The sequence below is a fragment of the Oryctolagus cuniculus genome, chromosome 13 (assembly GCF_051225735.1).
Source record: "Oryctolagus cuniculus isolate XC-2025 breed Fujian yellow rabbit chromosome 13, ASM5122573v1, whole genome shotgun sequence".
NCBI classification, from domain to species: domain Eukaryota; kingdom Metazoa; phylum Chordata; class Mammalia; order Lagomorpha; family Leporidae; genus Oryctolagus; species Oryctolagus cuniculus.
The window spans coordinates 34,901,973-34,920,670 of record NC_142879.1 but is presented as its reverse complement, the minus strand read 5'-3'; the positions used below and the strand labels follow the sequence as shown (position 1 = coordinate 34,920,670).

General features: G+C 45.0%; 1 protein-coding gene across 6 annotated transcripts in view; it reads right to left on the bottom strand.

Moving 5' to 3' along the window:
• MARK1 (microtubule affinity regulating kinase 1) overlaps positions 1-17,061 on the bottom strand; it is a 160,198-nt gene extending 143,137 nt beyond the window's left edge. For 4 of the 6 annotated variants that reach the window (XM_008268408.4, XM_051820590.3, XM_051820589.3 and 1 more), the window contains exon 1: positions 16,619-17,061. In XM_008268408.4, the coding sequence (XP_008266630.1) occupies positions 16,619-16,669 (51 nt within the window). In that variant the 5' untranslated portion in view covers positions 16,670-17,061. Of the gene's footprint in view, positions 1-15,679; positions 16,115-16,618 lie in introns of those variants that run through there. The other 2 variants (XM_089312218.1, XM_089312219.1) reach the window with 2 other exon arrangements.
• Between the last annotated feature and the right edge of the window lie 1,637 nt (positions 17,062-18,698).

The window sequence follows — 18,698 nt, the reverse complement described above, 5'->3', positions numbered from 1 at the left end:
AGCAGCTGTGCGGAAGCTGTTTACTTCTCTCCCAGCGCCATATTGTGGGAGAGCAGATGCATAGAATAAGTCTTAATTCCAGTAACTCAGTCTAGTCCGGATTGCTCCCCACAGATCCCCCTTTCTTTTTATTTTTGGCGTTGATACACGCCTGTCTTCGGTGTCCCGCGGCACACACTCTGCTCTACTTGCTAGAGTTGCCACAGGCTCTTACAAGTCCTATCAATCAGGCAAACCGAATCCGGGTCCTCTCTTCGCCATGTTGTGAGGAGGTTTTTAGGCGCTGATGCGTGCCTGTGTTCGGTGCCCTGCAGCGCATGCTTTGCTCTGCCTGCAGGGGCTTACAAGCTCTATCAGGCAAACCGAATCCAAGCCTTCTCATTGCCGTATTGTGGGGGAGACTTATTAGTGTTGGTTCGTGCCTATCTTCGGTGACCTGCAGCTCACACTCTGGTCGAGCTGCTTGCTGGCGCTTACCGCCTTAATCAGGCAGACCGAATCCAAGCCTCCTAATTGTTGCATTGTGGGGAAGCCTTACTGATGTTAATTCGTGCCTGTCTTCGGTGACCTGCGGCGCATAAGCTGCTAGCCGCCCAGGTGCTCATCGCCTCACTCAATCAGGCAGACCGAATCCAAGCTTTCTCATTGCCATGTTGAGGGGAGGCCTTTCTTTTTCTCTATTTCTCTATCTCCGGGCATTCCTATTTCTCCCATTTTACTTCTATCTCCCAGCATTCCTATTTCTCTTTTACTTCTAAACTTCTGTTTCTCTTATCCCTGCGGCTTTCCAGCTGCGCCTGCCCCGAGGCTGCTTCTCGGCAGCTTTCCGGCTCTGAGCCGCTTCAGCCCGCGCCTCTCTCATCTGCGCTGCTTCCCGGCTTTGCGCGGCTTGGCTTCGCGCGCTCCGCGGTCTCCACGCCCTTCGCGTCTGCACCACGGCCTCGCGCCAGCCCCGTTCCCTATCTATTCACGCCCCGTGCTCTCTCTGCACGCGGCGGCTTCCGCGAGTAACACAGCGTAGCTTACGTGTCCGCCACTAGCATTCAATCTAAGTTCCCCGGGCTAGCCTGGCGAATTCAACCCAGCATACGTCTCCGCCCCACGATTTGGCTTCCCATCCTTTGCTCCCCGGGCTAATCAGACGGACCCCAATCTGGCTTACGTTTCAGCTTCTGGTTTCAACTTTTCGCCCCCTATTCCCGGGCTAACTTGAGAATCCCAAAGTGGCTTTCGTGTCCGCCTTGGCCTGCCCTCGCGGCTTCATTTTCCCTAACATTTTTCTCTACCCGGTATATTTCCCCCAGCTTTCCTCCAACAATATTCCTCCCTCATTTCTCCTGGCCTCTCCCCACAGTCCGCGTCTGAGTCTGTTTGTTCTAGCTTTCACTTTTCGCTTTCGACCTTAGAGATTTCTCCCAGCTTCCCCCCGTAGTCCGTATCTGAGTCTATGCCTAGGCTTTCAATAGCTTCTTCCGGCACCCTTTTCGTCCGGCTTTTCCCTAGGCTGTTTGCTAGTCTCTCTCTCCGGTAATTTCCCAGTTCTTCCCGTTTCTTCCCTCCTAAGTTTGCTATCCGTCCTAGGTTTCCTATCCGAGTCACGGCACCATTATGTCGCTCCCCCTCTTCGTGGAGGAACGACACAGGACCCTGCCTAGGCTTCATATCCGAGTCACGGCACCATTATGTCGCTCCCCCTCTTCGTGGAGGAGCAACACAGGACCCTGCGCTGTTCTTTCGTCTGCTCGGCCCTCCCCGGGTTTGCTGCTGGTTCTTCCCGGGTTGGCTACTATCCCTTCCACCTCCGTGGAAGGGCAGTTCCCCCTAGCCACATTCCCCACTTCCGCAGGGGAGCGGCACACCGCCGGCCGGCTTTCTCGGGGGCTGCACGGGTTCCCTCAGATGTTCCCCATAGATGTTCCCGGTGCATGCCGTCTCTCTCCTCCTTTATAGTCCTCCTCCGCCAATCCTAACTCGGCTGCCCACACGCCGAGTACGCTGCTCTCCAATCAGGAGCAAGTCCTACAGTTTATTAGTTGAACTGGAAGCAGCTGTGCGGAAGCTGTTTACTTCTCTCCCAGCGCCATATTGTGGGAGAGCAGATGCATAGAATAAGTCTTAATTCCAGTAACTCAGTCTAGTCCGGATTGCTCCCCACAAGAAATAGGTTCAAGGCCTCAAAGTATTTCCATGAATTCAAAGTATTTCCAATTTTCTTAGAAAGAGAAAGCTCCACACACAGAACAATTAAGAACAATGCTAACTAACTATTTTTCTTTAGTAAGGTCTCTATACTTTTTAAGTAGGGACTCCCACAAGAGTCATAAATTGAATTACTTTACAAATAATTTTGTACATTGCAAAACATTAACAAGATGAGGGCAGGCATCTGATCTAGCAGTTAAGCCTCAGTGAAGACTCTTGTGTCCCCCATTGGAATTCAATACCACCATTGGCTCTGGACTCCAGATTCTGGCCTATGCACATCCTGGGAGGCAGCAGCCATGGCGCAAGTAGTTGAGCTCCTGACATCTATGTGGGAGACCTGGATTGCGTTTTTTTAATGCGTATTTCTTTACTTCCTTGTACTCCAAAAGAAAAAGTAACAGAGATATCTATTCCATCCACTGGGCCAAGAATCCCACCAGGGCCCAAGCATTTGAACCATCCTCTTCTGCTTCCCAGGATTCATTAGCAAGAAGCTGGACTAGAAGTGGAGGAGCCATGACTTGAATTAAACCAACACTGCAACATGGGATACAAATACTACAAGCTGTGAGTTACCCATTGTGCCACCATGCCTGCCCCTAAATTGCCCTATTCTTGACTCTTGGCTCCAACCCCAGCCTAGCACAGCCATAGTGGCCATTTAAGAAGTGGATGTCCCAAGCGGATATCTAAGTGCATGTGGAGGGACTGTGCTTGCTTGTTTACTCTCACTCTCTAATAAATATATTTTTTAAAGTTCTTTTTTAAATGAAAAAAATTGAAAGCATTAAATTATAATGGCACAAATTTTCCAGTGATTAGTAAAATATTACTATCACATAATATGAATGAATGTTTCTAGATTTTTTTAAATTTTGGCTTAACAATTTATTATAAAGAAAACTGAAGGGCTGGTCACAGGTTTAGTTTGTTAAATTAATACTTGATGTCAGTGACAGTCTTGGCTAAAGGCACTTCACATAAATGAAAGCAATGAAGTATTCATATTTAATTATGATGCTTATATTTCACTTATCCAATAATTATGTGAAAGTTTTTGTAAAAGTTTGATAGCAAAATTCCACTTCTCCTGATAACAACTAACTGCTCTTAAAAACTAATCATTTAAATAACTACAACAAAAGGTTTCCAAAAGCTACTAAAATTTTTGAAATGGAAGACATAAACAGAAAATTGTGCACATTTTTAAGTATGCATATATGGTTGAAGGTAACAAAATCATGTAAATATGGAAATTTGTAATCACCCACTATTCCAGTCTTTTTGCAACAAACTAGGCAAGATAAAACACAGTTTGGGGCTAGCACTGTGGTGTAGTGGGTAAAGCCACTGCTTGCGATGTCCGCATCCTGGGCACTGATTTGAGATCCAGCTGCTCCACTACTGATCCAGTTCTCTGCTATGGTCTAGGAAAGCAAAGAAGATTGCTTAAGTCCTTGGGCCCCTGTACCCCAGTGGGACACCGGGAAGAAGCTTCTGGCTCCTGGCTTCCGATCAGCCCAGCTCCGGCTGTTACAGCTTTTGAGGAATGGAAGATTTTCCTCCCTCCCTCCCTCCCTTCATTCCCCCTCTCTGCCTCTGCCTCTGCCTCTCTGTAACTCTGCCTTTCAAATAAATAAATAAATCCTTAAAAAAAAGTAAATTTATTAAAACAAAGTAAGAGAAGTCATTCAAGGACAAACCAAAAACAAACAACCCTCAAAAAAAAAACAAGTAAACAGCTGAGAGCTTCCACAAAAGCCAGTTATTCTGGGGTCAAGTATCTAAGCTTTGGCCCAAGGACATGGTGAGAGAGCTGAACAAATAACTCTCATGGGGCCAGGATCCCTATAGGAAACTCAAGTGTCCCACGTCAGTAGGGCATCCCAGTAAGAGGAAACACAAACTCCCTCTGGAGGAAGGCATTCTCAGTTTAGTCCCAAGGTTTCACACAGATAAAAACTAGGTAAATAGGAACTCACCAACAAAGACCAACACATACAAAAAGAAACAAATACAAAGGATAAGAATTAGTAGGCATATAAGACCTAAACTCCAGGGCCTTTAGATAACAGAATTACCAGAAACAGAATGTAAATAATTATATATTAAATATTTAGGGAAATGAAGATAAAATCATAAAAATAAGCAAGCACCAAAAGACTATTTAAAAAGGCAAGATTGGCTTGACAGAAAAATCTTAGAACATTTACTAATATGGAATTGATGAAATTAAATATGATTGATAAGGCTGAAAATTCAACAGATTGGGGGAAAACAATGTAGCATGCATGCAATTTTGGGGGGACTGCCGACTGCCAAAGGCATTGCTTCTGTATGCTGACAGAAGCCAGCATATTTTAGATGTCACGACAAAAAAAAAAAAAAATCAATGAACATATTAGAAGTGAGCACAAGAGGGACAAAAGAGGTGCAAGAAAGACAAAAAACAATTACCAAAATGGCGATAAGTTCTCCCCTATCACTAATTAGATTAAACCTAAATGCATTAAATGTCTGATCAAAAGACTGAATGACTGAATAGATCAAGAAAACAAAATCCGGCCGGCGCCGCAGCTCACTAGGCTAATCCTCCGCCTTGTGGCGCTGGCACATGGGGTTCTAGTCCCGGGCAGGGCGCCGGATTCTGTCCTGGTTGCCCCTCTTCCAGGCCAGCTCTCTGCTGTGGCCAGGGAGTGCAGTGGAGGATGGCCCAAGTGCTTGGGCCCTGCACCCCATGGGAGACCAGGAGAAGTACCTGGCTCCTGCCATCGGATCAGCGCGGTGTGCTGGCTGCAGCGCACCGGCCACGGCAGCCATTGGAGGGTGAACCAACGGCAAAAGAAGACCTTTCTCTCTCTCTCTCACTGTCCACTCTGCCTGTCCAAAAAAAAAAAAAAAAAAAAAAAAGAAAGAAAAAAGAAAACAAAATCCAACTACATGCTATCTGTAAGACACTCTTTCTAGATTTAAATACATATACAGGCTGAAAGTAAAAGGATGGGAAAAGATCTTCCATGAAAAGAGTAACCAAATGAGCAGGGATGGCCATACCTGTATCAGATAAAATTGACTTTAAGTCAGAAACTGCCACACAAGAGACAAAGAAAGACATGACATAAGATGAAAGAGTCAATTCAAGAGGAAGGTGTAACAATTATAAATATATATGCACCCAACATTAGAACTAAATATAGGTATCGAACTTTGACATAGCTAAAGGCAGAAACAGACAGAAACACAATAATGACTGAATATACCAATATCTGGGGCCGTTATTGTGGCATAGCAGGTAAAGCCACTGCTTGCAACACTGGCTTCAGATATGGATGCCAGTCCCAGTCCCAGCTGCTGCATTTCCCATCCAACTTCTTGCTAATTGCCTAGGAAAAGCAGTGGAAGATGACCCAGGAATTTGCGCCCCTTCCACCCAAGTGGGAGATACAAATGGAGCTCCTGGCTTTGGCCAAGGCCATTGCGGTTATCCAGGGAGTGAACCAGTTGATTAAAGATTTCTCTGTCTCTCCCTCTCTATAACTTTTAAATAAACAAATATTTTTGAAAAGTATATACCAATATCCTATCCACTGAATAACGGATAGAACTCTAGACCAAAAAACAAACAAATAAAATCAACAAGGAAATAGAGAACTTTAGCAACACTATAACCCAAGCAGACCTAACAGACATATATAGAACATTCTACTCAATAGTCATACAATATGCATTCTTCTCAAGCATACATGGAACATTCTCCAGGATAGATAACATGTCACATAACAAATCTTAACAAAGTTAAGATTGAAATCATACCAAGTGTCTTTACTGACCACAATGGAATGAAACTGAAAATTAATGACAGATACAAAACTGGAAAATCCACAAATATGTGGAAATTAAACAACACATTCTTGAACAACCAGTGGGTCAAAGAAGACATCAAAGGGGAAATTAGAAAATAATCTTAAGATAAATGAAAACAAAAACACAACATACCAAAACTTATGAGACACAGCAAAAGTAATACAAAAAAGGAAGTTTATGGTGACTTCATTAAAAAACGTCTACATAGAAAAAAAGGAAAGATTTCAAGTAAACAACCTAAATCTATACCACAAGGATTAGAAAAAGAAGAGCAAACTAAATCCAACATTAGCAAAAGGGAAGAAATAATAAAGATTAGAGTAAAACTAAATGAAATAGAAAAACAGAAAAAAAATCAATGAAATTATGAATTGGCTTTTCAAAAATCCACAAAACTGATAAACCTTTAGCTGACTAAGAAAAAAACAGAGGGGGCCAGCGCTGTGGAGCAGTGGGTTAACACTCTGACCTGAAGCGCTGGCGTCCCATATGGGCTCGAACAGTCCTGGCTGCTCCTCTTCCGACCCAGCTCTCTGCTATGGCCTGGGAAAGCAGTAGAAGATGGCCCAAGTCCTTGGGACCCCGCACCCACATGGGAAACCCGCAAGAAGCTCCTGGCTTCGGACAGGCGCAGCTCTGGCCACTGTGGCCATCTTGGGAGTGAACTATCGGATGGAAGACTTCTCTCTCTCTGCCTTTCCTCTCTCTCTCTATGTGTAACTCTGACTTTCAAATAAATAAATAAATCTTAAAAAAAAAGAAAAAAGAGACTCAAGCAAATAAAATCAGACATTACAACTAATTCCACAGAAATGAAAAGGATTATAAGAAACCATCATGAATAATTATATGCCAATAAAGTACATGACATAGAAGAAACAAATGATTACTAAAATCAAATAACCTATATGTCAACCTGGATGGGCTAAGGGATACTTGGATACCTGATAAAGCATCCTTTCTAGGTTTCAACAGACTGAACAAACAATATATACTCTTCAATTTGGCAAACATCGTTCAATTCACTGGCAGTCCAAAAAGAACAAAAAGGCAGAAGAAGGGTGAATTCTCTCTTCTGGAGCTGGGACATCCATCTTCTCTGGCTTTCAGACATCAGAGTCCTGGTTCTTGGGCCTTTGGAGCAAATGACTTTACTGAAGAATCCACAAATATTTAAAGAATTACCATTAATCTTGTTCAAACTCTTCTAAAAATTTAAAAGGGAACATTTCCTAACTTATTTTATGAAATTTATGAAACAGCATTACCTAAAACAAAACTATAGACCAATAATCCTAATGAACATAAGTGAAAAAAATATACAGAAAGAATGAATGAAAAGAAAGAAAACTACAAACCAAACCAAACTGAATAGGAAATTTAAAAGAGCATATACACCATAATCGTGTGAGATTATTCTTGAGATCCAAGGAGAGTTTACCATACCAACATTAGTTAATGTAATATACGGCATTAACAGAAGGAAGATACAAATCACATGATCATCAGAAGACGTAGTAAAAGTATTTGACAAAATTCAACACCCTTTCACAATAAAACACTCAACAAAACAGTAATAAAGGAAATTACTTCATACTAGAGACCATATATTAAAACCCGTAGCTGGGGCCAGCGTTATGGCAGAGTGGATAAAGCCAAAGCCTGCAATGCCAGCATCCAGTATGGGTGCTGGTTCAAGTCCTGGATGTTCCACCTCTGATCCAGTACCCTACTAACATGCCTGGGAGAGCAGTGGAAGATGGCCTAAGTCCTTGGGCCCTGCACCCACATAGGAGACCTGGAAGAAGCTCCTGGCTCCTGGCTTCAGTCTGGCTTCAGGGCTCTAGCCCTGGCCATTACGACCATTTGAGGAATGAACAAATGGATGAAAGAAAAACAATCAATAAATCAATCTCTCTCTCTCCTCTACCCACTATCCTTAAAATAAGTAAAATAAATCTTTTTTAAAAATGTAGCTAATATCATATCCAACAATAGAAAACAAAGTTTTTCTCTAAGATTGGGAACGAGGCAAGTTTGCCCAATCTTGTCATTTCTAGCCAACATAATAATAGTACTGAGGTCCTAGCCAGAGTAATTAGACAAGAAAAAGAAATAAAAAGATCAGAAAGGAATAAATAAAATAATCTGCTTAAAACTGAGATAATCTCATATGTAGAAAATTGGAAAGGTTACACACTCAAAAGAACTGACAAAACTAACCAACAAATTCAGCAAAGTTGAAGAATCAACACACAACAATCAGTTGTATAGCTCTATATAATAGGAAACTATCTGAAAAGGAAATTAAGAAAATAAAGGCCTTTTACAACTGCATCAAAAAGCAGGGGCTGGCGCCATGGCTCACTTGGTTAATCCTCTGCCTGCAGTGCCGGCAACCCATATGGGTGCCGGTTCTGGTCCCGGTTGCTCCTCTTCCAGTCCAGCTCTCTGCTGTGGCCTGGGAAGGCAGTGGAGGATGGCCCAAGTGCTTGGGCGCCTGCACCTGCATGGGAGACCAGGAGGAAGCATCTGGCTCCTGGCTTCGAATCGGTGCAGAGCCAGCTGTGGCGGCCATTTGGGGGGTAAACCAACGGAAGGAAGACCTTTCTCTCTGTCTCTCTCTCTCACTGTCTGTCAAATTAAAAAAAAAATGCATAAAATACTTCGGAGTAAATTTAACCATGGAAGCAAAAGACTTGTGTCTTGGAAACTATAAAATACTGCTTAAAAGATAGTTTCCTAAAAACTATTACCATGACCTTTGCTCTTGACCAGTTGTTTTGCTTTTGACTGGACTACTTCCACCTCTTGGTAGCCAGTGCTTTGATTATGTTTTATGCTCAGCATCATACTGGTAAAGCCAATGTTTCATTTCCCGCTTCAGTTCTTAGAGAATGCTTCTGGATCTTGATCCCACTTGTCTCAAATTTCCTTTGAAAACTCTACTCTTATCTGGAACTGATCTATCCAACAGTTTTGGTACTCATCAAGCAGAAAGTTTCCCAGACTTTAATTTTTCAGTCAGAATTGTGTAGGCTGCACCAATGGATATGTCAGTGGTGCTGGCTATTGTTTCGGCTGCTAGTCCTCTTCAATTAACGCTCAAACAAGACTAATTTTTTTCTAGCAAATGATGTAGATGATCTGCTTGTGGGCTTCATCCTCAACATAATCTCTTCCCTTGTTAATATGAGTTATCCATTTATAAACTGCTGATTTCTTTGAGGCATTGTCCCCATAAACTTTTTGTAAAGTCTCAATGATTTCACATTTCTTCCACTCAAGCTTCACCATAAACTGGATGCTTCCTCTTGCTTCAATGAAAAGAAAAACATACCTAAATGTACTGTAGTGAAATTATACCCAAAAGAAGAACCTGACAAAAGCAGATGAAAAGATCATCTATCAATTAACAGATGACTTTTGAATAGAATCAATGGTTATCAGTAGACTACAGAACATTATCTTCTGGGGAGTGAAATAAATAAAACTGTCAACCTAGGGTTATAATCTGGGCAAAGATATCATTCAATAATAAGGGTAAAATGTGTTTTAAGATTTTTTTTAAAGATTTATTTATTTGAAAGGCAAATTTAAAGAGAGACAGACAGACAGACATTTTCCATCCCAAATGGCTGCAATGGCTGGAGCTGGGCTGATCAAAAGCCAGGAGCCAGGAGCCTCTTTGGGTCTTCCACACAGGTGCAGGGGTCAAAAGACTTGGGCCATCTTCTGCTTTCCCAGGTCATAACAGAGAGCTGGATTGGAAGTGGAGAAGCCAGGACTTGAACTGGCGCCCATATGGGATGTTGGCACTGAAGGCAGCAGCTTTACCCACTACACCACATTGCTGGCCCTGTTTTAAGATTTTATAAGGAAAAATTATGATTGAAAATCCTTCACTAAGAAAGTTCTAAAGATATTCATCCAGAAAAGTGGAAAAGGGGCAAGCATTTGGTGGAACAGTTAAGTCGCTGCTAGGGATGCCCACCTCCCATATCAGTGTATCTGGATTTATAAATGATTTTTTAAAGATTTATTTATTCATTTATTTATCTGAAGGGCACTTAGAGAGGGAGAGGCAGAGGGAGAGAGAAGTCTTCAACCCCAAATGGCTGCAATGGCTGGAACTAAGTCAATCCAAAGCCAGGAGCAGGAGGCCCAAGGACTTGGGCCATCTTCTCCTGCCTTCCCAGGCCATAGCAGAGAGCTGGATCAGAAGTTGAGCAGCCAGGGCTCGAACCAGTGCCCATTAGTGATGCCAGTGCCGCAGGTGGAGGCTTAGCCCACTATACCACAGCGCTGGCCCCAACTTCACTTCTTCTTCTTTTTTTTTTTTTTTTTTTTTTTTTTTGACAGGCAGAGTGGACAGTGAGAGAGAGAGACAGAGAGAAAGGTCTTCCTTTTGCCAGTAGTTCACCCCCCAATGGCCACTGTGGCCAGTGTGCTGCAGCCGGCGCACCGTGCTGATCCGAAGGCAGGAGCCAGGTGCTTCTCCTGGTCTCCCATGGGGTGCAGGGCCCAAGCACTTGGGCCATCCTCCACTGCACTCCTTGGCCACAGCAGAGAGCTGGCCTGGAAGAGGGGCAACTGGGAAAGAATCCGGTGCCCCGACCGGGACTAGAACCCGGTGTGCTGGTGCCGCAGGCGGAAGATTAGCCTAGTGAGCCGCGGCGCCGGCCCCAACTTCACTTCTGATCCAGCTTCCCACTACTGTACACCCGCTGAGGCAGCAGGTGATAGTTCAAGTTGCTGGGTCCCTGCTACCCAAAGGGGAGAGTTGGATTGAGTTCTAGGCCCCACCCTGATTGTGGCCTGGCCCAGTCACAACACAGGCATCTGGTCACAACACAGGCATCTGGGAAGTAAACAAGCAAATGGACGATCTCTCCCTCTTCCTCTGTAGTGTGTGTGTGTATGTGTGTGTGCATTTCAAATAAGTTTAATTATTAAAAAAATAAAAGAGAGAGAGAGAGAGAGAGAGAGAAAATGTCCCCTACAGTCTCATATAGGAAAAGAGACTAATTTTTTTTTTTTTGGACAGGCAGAGTGGACAGTGAGAGAGAGAGAGAGAGAGACAGAGAGAAAGGTCTTCCTTTGCCGTTGGTTCATCCTCTAATGGCTGCCGCGGCCTGCGCGCTGCGGCTGGTGCACCGCGCTGATCCGAAGGCAGGAGCCAGAAACTTATCCTGGTCTCCCATGGGGTGCAGGGCCCAAGCACTTGGGCCATCCTCCACTGCACTCCCTGGCCACAGCAGAGAGCTGGCCTGGAAGAGGGGCAACAGGGACAGAATCTGGCGCCCCGACCGGGACTAGAACCCGGTGTGTCGGCGCCTCAAGGTGGAGGATTAGCTTGTTGAGCCGCGGCGCCGGCAGAGGAAAAGAGACTAATAATTTAAAAGTTATTTGGCTGGGGCCGGCACTTTAGCATACCAGGTAAAGCCGCCACCTGCAGTGCCGGCATCCAATATGGGCACTGGTTCAAGTCCCAGCCGTTCCACTTCCAATCCAGCTCTCTGCTATGGCCTGGGAAAGCAGTGGGAGATGGCCCAAGTCCTTGGGTCTCTGCACCCACGTGGGAGACCCCAAGGAAGCTCCTGGCTCCTGGCTTCAGATTGGCACAGCTCCGGTTGTTGCGGCCAATTGGGGAGTGAACCAAGGGATGGAAGACCTCTCTCCTTCTCTCCACCTCTCCTTTTCTCTCTGTAACTCTGATGTTCAAATAAATAAATCTTTAAAAATAAAGAAAAAAAGTACGTTATAAAAAAATAAAAAGTCAGTTATTTGGTTATTTTTACATTACAGGAGCTTTTAAAAAAAAGACAATACAAGCATGTAAGTCAGAAATGAAGTCATTGACACCAGCAATTTCTTCTCCAAATGGACTGCCCTGCACATCCACACTGGACACTATTAGCATAGACTTTTACACACACCAGTGTTCAGCTACAACAGACAGCAATGTTGGCTGCCATCAGTTCAGGAGTTTTGTTAAAACCATGAGCCAATTTACAAAGCAGCACTTGTAAGTTTGACAAAAAGGGGAAAGAGCTGGACACTCCACACAGTAGAAATAATCAAGATCCAGAAGTAGAGATAAAGACGGGATACCCTAGTCCTCATAACTTACATTATTTCATATCTTCTTCTAAAACCTCTGAGACAAAAAAAAAAAAAAAAAAAAAAAAAGCCACTTCCGAGAAACAACAGCATGAGTAGACAAGAATCAGAGATGCATTATAACCTCTGGCAGGTCACTACACTTTGCTTCCAAATGCTTCAGTCTCTCAGGTTGTAACATACTACATCCACTCGTAACCACTGACCCTAATATTTCTAGATAATAAGTGGGGAAAAGGAGGAATAGTACAGTATTGATCTCTTTTATACTACCACTAATAACTATGCTGGGCATCAGCAATAAAGAACAAAGGAGACGAGACAGGGGCCGGCGCTGTGATGTAGTGAGTAAAGTCACCGCCTGCAGTGCCAGCATTCCATGTGGTCACTGGTTCGAGTCCCAGCTGCTCCACTTCCAATCTAGCTCTCTGCTATGGCCTAGGAAGCACTAGAGGATGGCCCAAGTCCTTGGGCCCCTGTACCACGTGGGAGATCCAAAAGAAACTCCTGGCTCCTGGCTCCTGGCTTTGGATCAGCCCAGCTCCAGCCATTGCTGCTATCTGGGGAGTGAACCAGCAGAAGGAAGACCCCTCATTCTCTCTGCTTCCCTGTAATTCTGCCTTTCAAATAAATAAATAAATCTTGAAGAAAAAAAGAGACAAAGGCAGCAATTAGGAGGCAATGTGACAGGTACTGTGACTTAAGGGGGATGCACATGGTACTGCATAAACACAGGGGTAGTGACAAATGCTTGCTCTCTTCTTTCCTTTTCAAGCTATTAACAGTGACTTCCAGAGGACAAACTACTGAAGGATAACTTAGTCACATGAAGTACTTAAGCTACCATCTTGAATTTCAGATCTACCCAAAGACTCACTGTCAATAGTTTTAACAGTTCTTGAATATAACCTAATTCAACTTTCAAACATCCTAAGAAACAGTCAAATTAGCTTCCTTCAGATTGATCAAAATTTCATCACAGAAAACTAGTCAGGGCATTTTTGACCTGTAAAAATTACCATAATATGAGGTGGGCATGTGGCCTAATGGTTAAGTGGCTCCTTGAGACACCTAGATCCCATTTCAGAGCATCTGGGATTCAGTCCTGGCTCCACTTCCAATCTAGCTCTTTGCTATTGTGTACCCTGGGAGGCAGCAGATGATGGCTCAAATACTTGAGTCCCTGCCACCTACAATGGAGACCCAGATTGAGTCCCTGGCTCCTGGTTTTAGCCTAGCCCAGCCCTGGCTGTTGCAAGATGTGGGGAATGAACTAGTAGATGCAAGATCTATCCCTGTCTCTCTGTTGCTATCTCTCTTTCAAATAAAATGAATATTTTTAAGACTATCGTAATTGAGTTTTTCTAAAACAGTAAAAAAATTTTATTTCATTTAAAAGCACATAATAGTAATACTAATATATTATTTACATTCATGCTGGAATTATCCACGTATAATCTAACATAAGAAAAAAAGAGAAATCTTTCAAATACATATTTTGTTCTGGACTTGCTCTTTACACCATAAAATCAAACACATTTTGTGTAAATTGTATTATGTGCAACATGTCTTTCCTATTTTATTACAAATTGTTCAATGCTTCAAAAAAGTTAATCATTGGTTGGTTGGCTGTATTTCGCTGAGGCCATATTATAAGCCACACACAAAGCCTTCATCTAAGAAAATCTTCCTGAAAAAGAACACAGAGAATGTTCTCAAAGCAAAGCAATTCTTTCTCACTCTACAATACACAGTAGCAGTATATAAGAAATCAGCGCTACAACATTCAACTTTTGAATTTTTAAATTTATCCTGAGTGTCCATTAGTCATATTGGGAAGAATAGATAGTACATTTTCCCAAGGACGCAAAATCCATGTTATCAAGATGCCTTTTTAAAAAAACAAATTTCTTGATTTTTAATTTATAAGATGAATATAAGATTTTAGCTATCTTTAGATATTTCAAAAGACGTGGAAGCCTTTAATAGTCATATAAATATAAAAATTTTCACAAATGTTTTAAAATCAATCACTTAATCAAAATGACTACAAACAAATGTACACTTTGACTGCCATATTAGCAGTAACACATTAGCTTACAAGCAGGTGTGTTACTATTCTTCATCCCTGAGAGGTAAGGATCAATACTGTCATTTACTACCAATTGGAGAATAAAGAGAGACATCACCAGTGGTGGGCCCTTTGGTAAACACCTGGAACACTTATAAACCAATATAGTTCTTAGTACACACTACCTTATATGGTATACTGTTTAGGATTCCATCTACCTCTTCTGTAAGCTCCTTGAGGGGAGAGGCCTTGTCTAAAATACTATTCTATATTCCCTTAAAGCTAAAAACCAGAGTTCAGTGCATACTTATTGATTAACAGCTGAAGTACAATGGACACTTTCCACAGCAATTAGAACAAAATTAGGATGTGGGCAAAGATCTGGAGACTCAGTTATAGCCAACACAATAAGGGGCGAGACCATAAAAGTGACTCTGAAATAATATTCAGAAACACAGCAAATGACTTTACACAGTATAATTGTCTTCAGAAGGTACAGCAAAATGTTGTACACTACAACTGCTTAGCTTAGAAATCTTTTGGGAGGAGTCTTACAAACATGCTGGCTTTTGTACTATTCCTTGACGCGTATTTCTTTAATGTTATCTCATGTCTGCATAAAACACCACCTTCAAACAAGAGAAGAGTTTTACTCATCAAAACCCAAAAGAAAATACAAATAATGCATTTTTACACTCCTCCTTGGTTAACAGACACAGTATTTTGTTAATAAAACAAGGGTCATCATCTGTCTTATTTTTCATTCACACTTGTGAATGACAAGAATTTTTTTGAGTCTCTCTTAGAAAAATCCTGTATCAACTTGGCTTTAAAATCAACTTTAAACAAATTCTTCCTTTTTCTCTGACCTTCAATCTCTCCAAATTATGCAGAAATTATATTTTAAAAAACGTTTATGATGCAAATTACATTATAATTTATGAGAAAGGCAACCTTACACTACCTTTACTATTTTAAATGAACAACACTAAAGAGGACAAAAGCATACTCTGAAGCATCTTCATGGGTCTTCTAAAAATGGTTTCTTACTAGAATTTCTATTCTCTTCATATAATTCGGTTAAGTTTCTGTGCTCCCCTTCTCTCCAAGATTAAATAATGTTTACACATCCCTCCAAGGCTTCACAAGCGGGCTTGTATCTCTTGTCTCCCATCCCTTTTGTCTAAGAATGCCAAAGCACTTCATTATTTTATTTTACCGAGCCTATGAAGTCACTGGCAGGAGGGCTGACCGAGTTAAGCAGACTACCAGAGTGCTCCGAACAACAGACCAAAACTTAGTACCCCAGTAGCTCCTTAAAACTAGCTGGAAAATTTGCTAAGGGCCTATTTCCAGGTCATGGGGGGTGGGGGAGGGGGGTAAAACATGAAACAAAAACAAAATATAAAACCTTACCCACAAAGGAACTTGCACACACACACATACACAACTGTACGTTTCATTAGGCGGAAATACAACTGGTCTTGTCTTGTTCTTTTAGTTCTCGGAGTTTAAACACCAGGTACATCTGCATCTTGATAAAAACTCCTGAGGGCAATTTGATCACAGAAAATCCTTCCTTCAAAGAAATGCACCTTGTGACCCTCCAAGAAGGAAGGAGATATTTAAAGTAAAACCTGCCCTGAATCATCACCCCTGACTAGAGGCAGAGGATAAAAAAGCACTTGGCTTCAGGCGGCATTTGAACATTTTGCTGTAACCCCTGGTCCACAAGAAGCTGCCGGTAAAATTCTTCTACTCATCTCTGCCAAAGAGTCTCAGACAGCACAAACTCACACGCGCACATCTCTGCTTCCATTCTCGAGCTTCTCTCTTTGGTGCCCATGACCCAAAATGTGGACCCAATGTTACAAAAAGCAAAGTCATGGGGCAATGCGGGGGGTGGGGGGGTATGCAAAAGGCTGAAAGATCCAGAAAGGCACGGGTGTAGGGGTAGCTCACTCGTGGGTTCTCATGAAGCTGACATCCACTCGGGTGGGGATACAGAACGCAGAGGTAGAAAGAAAGCAATCCCGGACGCCCACTCTGACTTCGCCTTCTGCCTCCCTGCCCTCCATCACCCCATCCTCTCCCGGAGGACCACCTCTGGGCAAGAGGGCGCCACCGCCAGTGCCCCCACCCTCAGCGTGGAGGGCAACGCAACGCAATGGGGTTGGAATGAATAGGGCTGAGCAGTGGGTGAGGGTCCCGCCAGGCACCAGGTGGAGACCCTGTCGCGGGTGGCCGCGCCTAGGGTGGGGGGATGGGGACGTGCAGCAGCCCCAGCGGGGGTGAAGTGCGGCTGGGAGGAGGGTCTTGCCCTCGCCGCTGCCGGGGGAGGCTTCGGTTACTCACATTCTCCGTGTCCCGCTCGTTCACCGTCGGCAATGGCGTCCGGGCCGACATTTTGTGCGGGCGGCGGGGTCGGGCCGGGGTCTCACCGGCCGGGCTCGGGTGCGGGCCCCGAGGGCGAGAGGGAGGGAGTGCAGAGGCGAGCACAAGGCCGGGGCCCGGCCCGGGCGAGCGGCTCCCGCAGGCCGCGGGGCGGTGCAACAAGCGGCCCCGCCAGGGGAGAGGGGGAAGAGGACGCGGAGGAAGAGGAGGGGGAGCCGCTCCGCGCGGCGGCGCCGCCGGGCGACGCGGGCCAGAGCCAGGGAGGGCTCCAGGCGCGAGCAGTAGCACGGCAGGATGCGGCGCCGAGGGATAGGAGGCGGGGAAAAGGAGCCGGGGGGCGGTGTCCAGACCCCGCTAGGCTCTCCGGGCCATGGCTGAAGGTGAACCCGGCGCCTCAAATCACTGCCTGGCTAGTCCCGACCAGCGCGGCTCGGCGGCCCTGACAGCGCCGCGCCCGCGCCGCGCGCCGCGCCCCGCCTCAGGTGTGCGGCGCCGCCCGGCCCAGCCGCATCCACGCGCCCGGGGCCCAGCGGCGGCAGCGCCCCCGCTCCTGGCGCCCGAGCCACCGGCGCGCGCGTCCGGGCTGGGTCCCCGCCGTCCCCGCCGCCGCCGCCGCGCTTCAGCCTGGAGGAGCGGCCCGAGCCGGCTGCGCGCGGAGCGGCGGGCGAGGAACGCAGCGCCCAGAGGCACTTGGCCGCCGCCGCCGGGTGGGCGGGCGCCAGCCGAGGGGGCCTCTCCATTCATTCCCTCATTAGGGATGCGGAGCCGCCTCCTCCTCCTCCTCCCGCGCTCTCCTGCCCGCCTGTCCTTGTTTATTTTTGTTTCTCGCCCCACCCGCGGAGTTTATGGTCGCCTAAGAGCCAGTGGTGCTTTTATTTTTATTCTTGTTTGGTTTTTGTCGGGTTGGGGTGCGTGGGAGCTGATGCAGAGAAGTGCTCCCTCCCCCCCTTTTATTGTCGCTTTTATCGGGAAGCATTGAGTAGATCCTACGATAGACCGTACACTCCCGTCTACAATCTCAGGACTTTTTTCATTCTGAAATGTTTCTCCACCCCCGTTCCCCAGCTTTCTCAATTCCTGGCCTGAACCTCCCTTTCAGTCTCCTTCTCCAGGGAGCCATAGGGTTCAGGGTCACCCTCATAGTTGTGTAAAGGGCACAGTATCCCCACAGCAGCGCCAGCAACCCCGGAGGGGCGACCGGAGAAGCCTCGGTGTAAGGGGCTGAGGCCCCCGACTGCGTGGACTCCTTGGGAATGGGACCGGCCAGGGAGGTCTCCCCGCGTCCTGCAGCACCGTGGAGCGGGTAAGACCAGCGAGTCACAACATCTACACTGGCTGATCGTCACTTCCTGGGACACAAGGAAGTGTCACTTAAGCGAGCTCATTTAGGGAGGATGGAGAGCTGCCTCTGATTTGGGCCCTTTCCTAACTCAGGTGGCTTCTTCACCCTCCGGTACACCTGCCACTCGTTACATTCTGCAGACTTTGCGAGTGTATACCGCATAGTCCGGGACCCGTTAGCCCTTTAAAAAGCAATGCTGCTTTTCTTTCTATCTTATTTGAGAGCTTAGTTTTGCACAGTCTCTAGGACAAAAACCTGACCGTCTCTCTATTGCTCTTTCCAAGATTTCCTTTGCACGTCCTTTCCTGGTTGGAAGATAAAGACGCAATAGAGAGGATAGCTCTTTCTTCTTCTTCTTTAAATCTTATGATGGTGGGAAAGTCATCGTGTCTCCTGAAGTTCATCCATTTAAATAAGAACCCCTACAGCAGATGCTTTTTACCTACCCTGTCTCATTAAAGGTTGTTTCTGAAAAGTTAACATTTGACCCTAAGAACATGGGTCCAAAAGACCTAAAAATAGCAAACAAAAATCCTCTGAGGAAAAATAAATTCTCACTAAGTGTAAATTCACTTCTGGAACACTCTGTGTATTTATTTCTTTAAGCGTTTTGTGTTATAAACACTTCCCAAGTTCACAAAGCAAATAAAAATCACAAGACCCCTTTGGTGGTCACCGCCATTCCTCAGAAAGAATTAA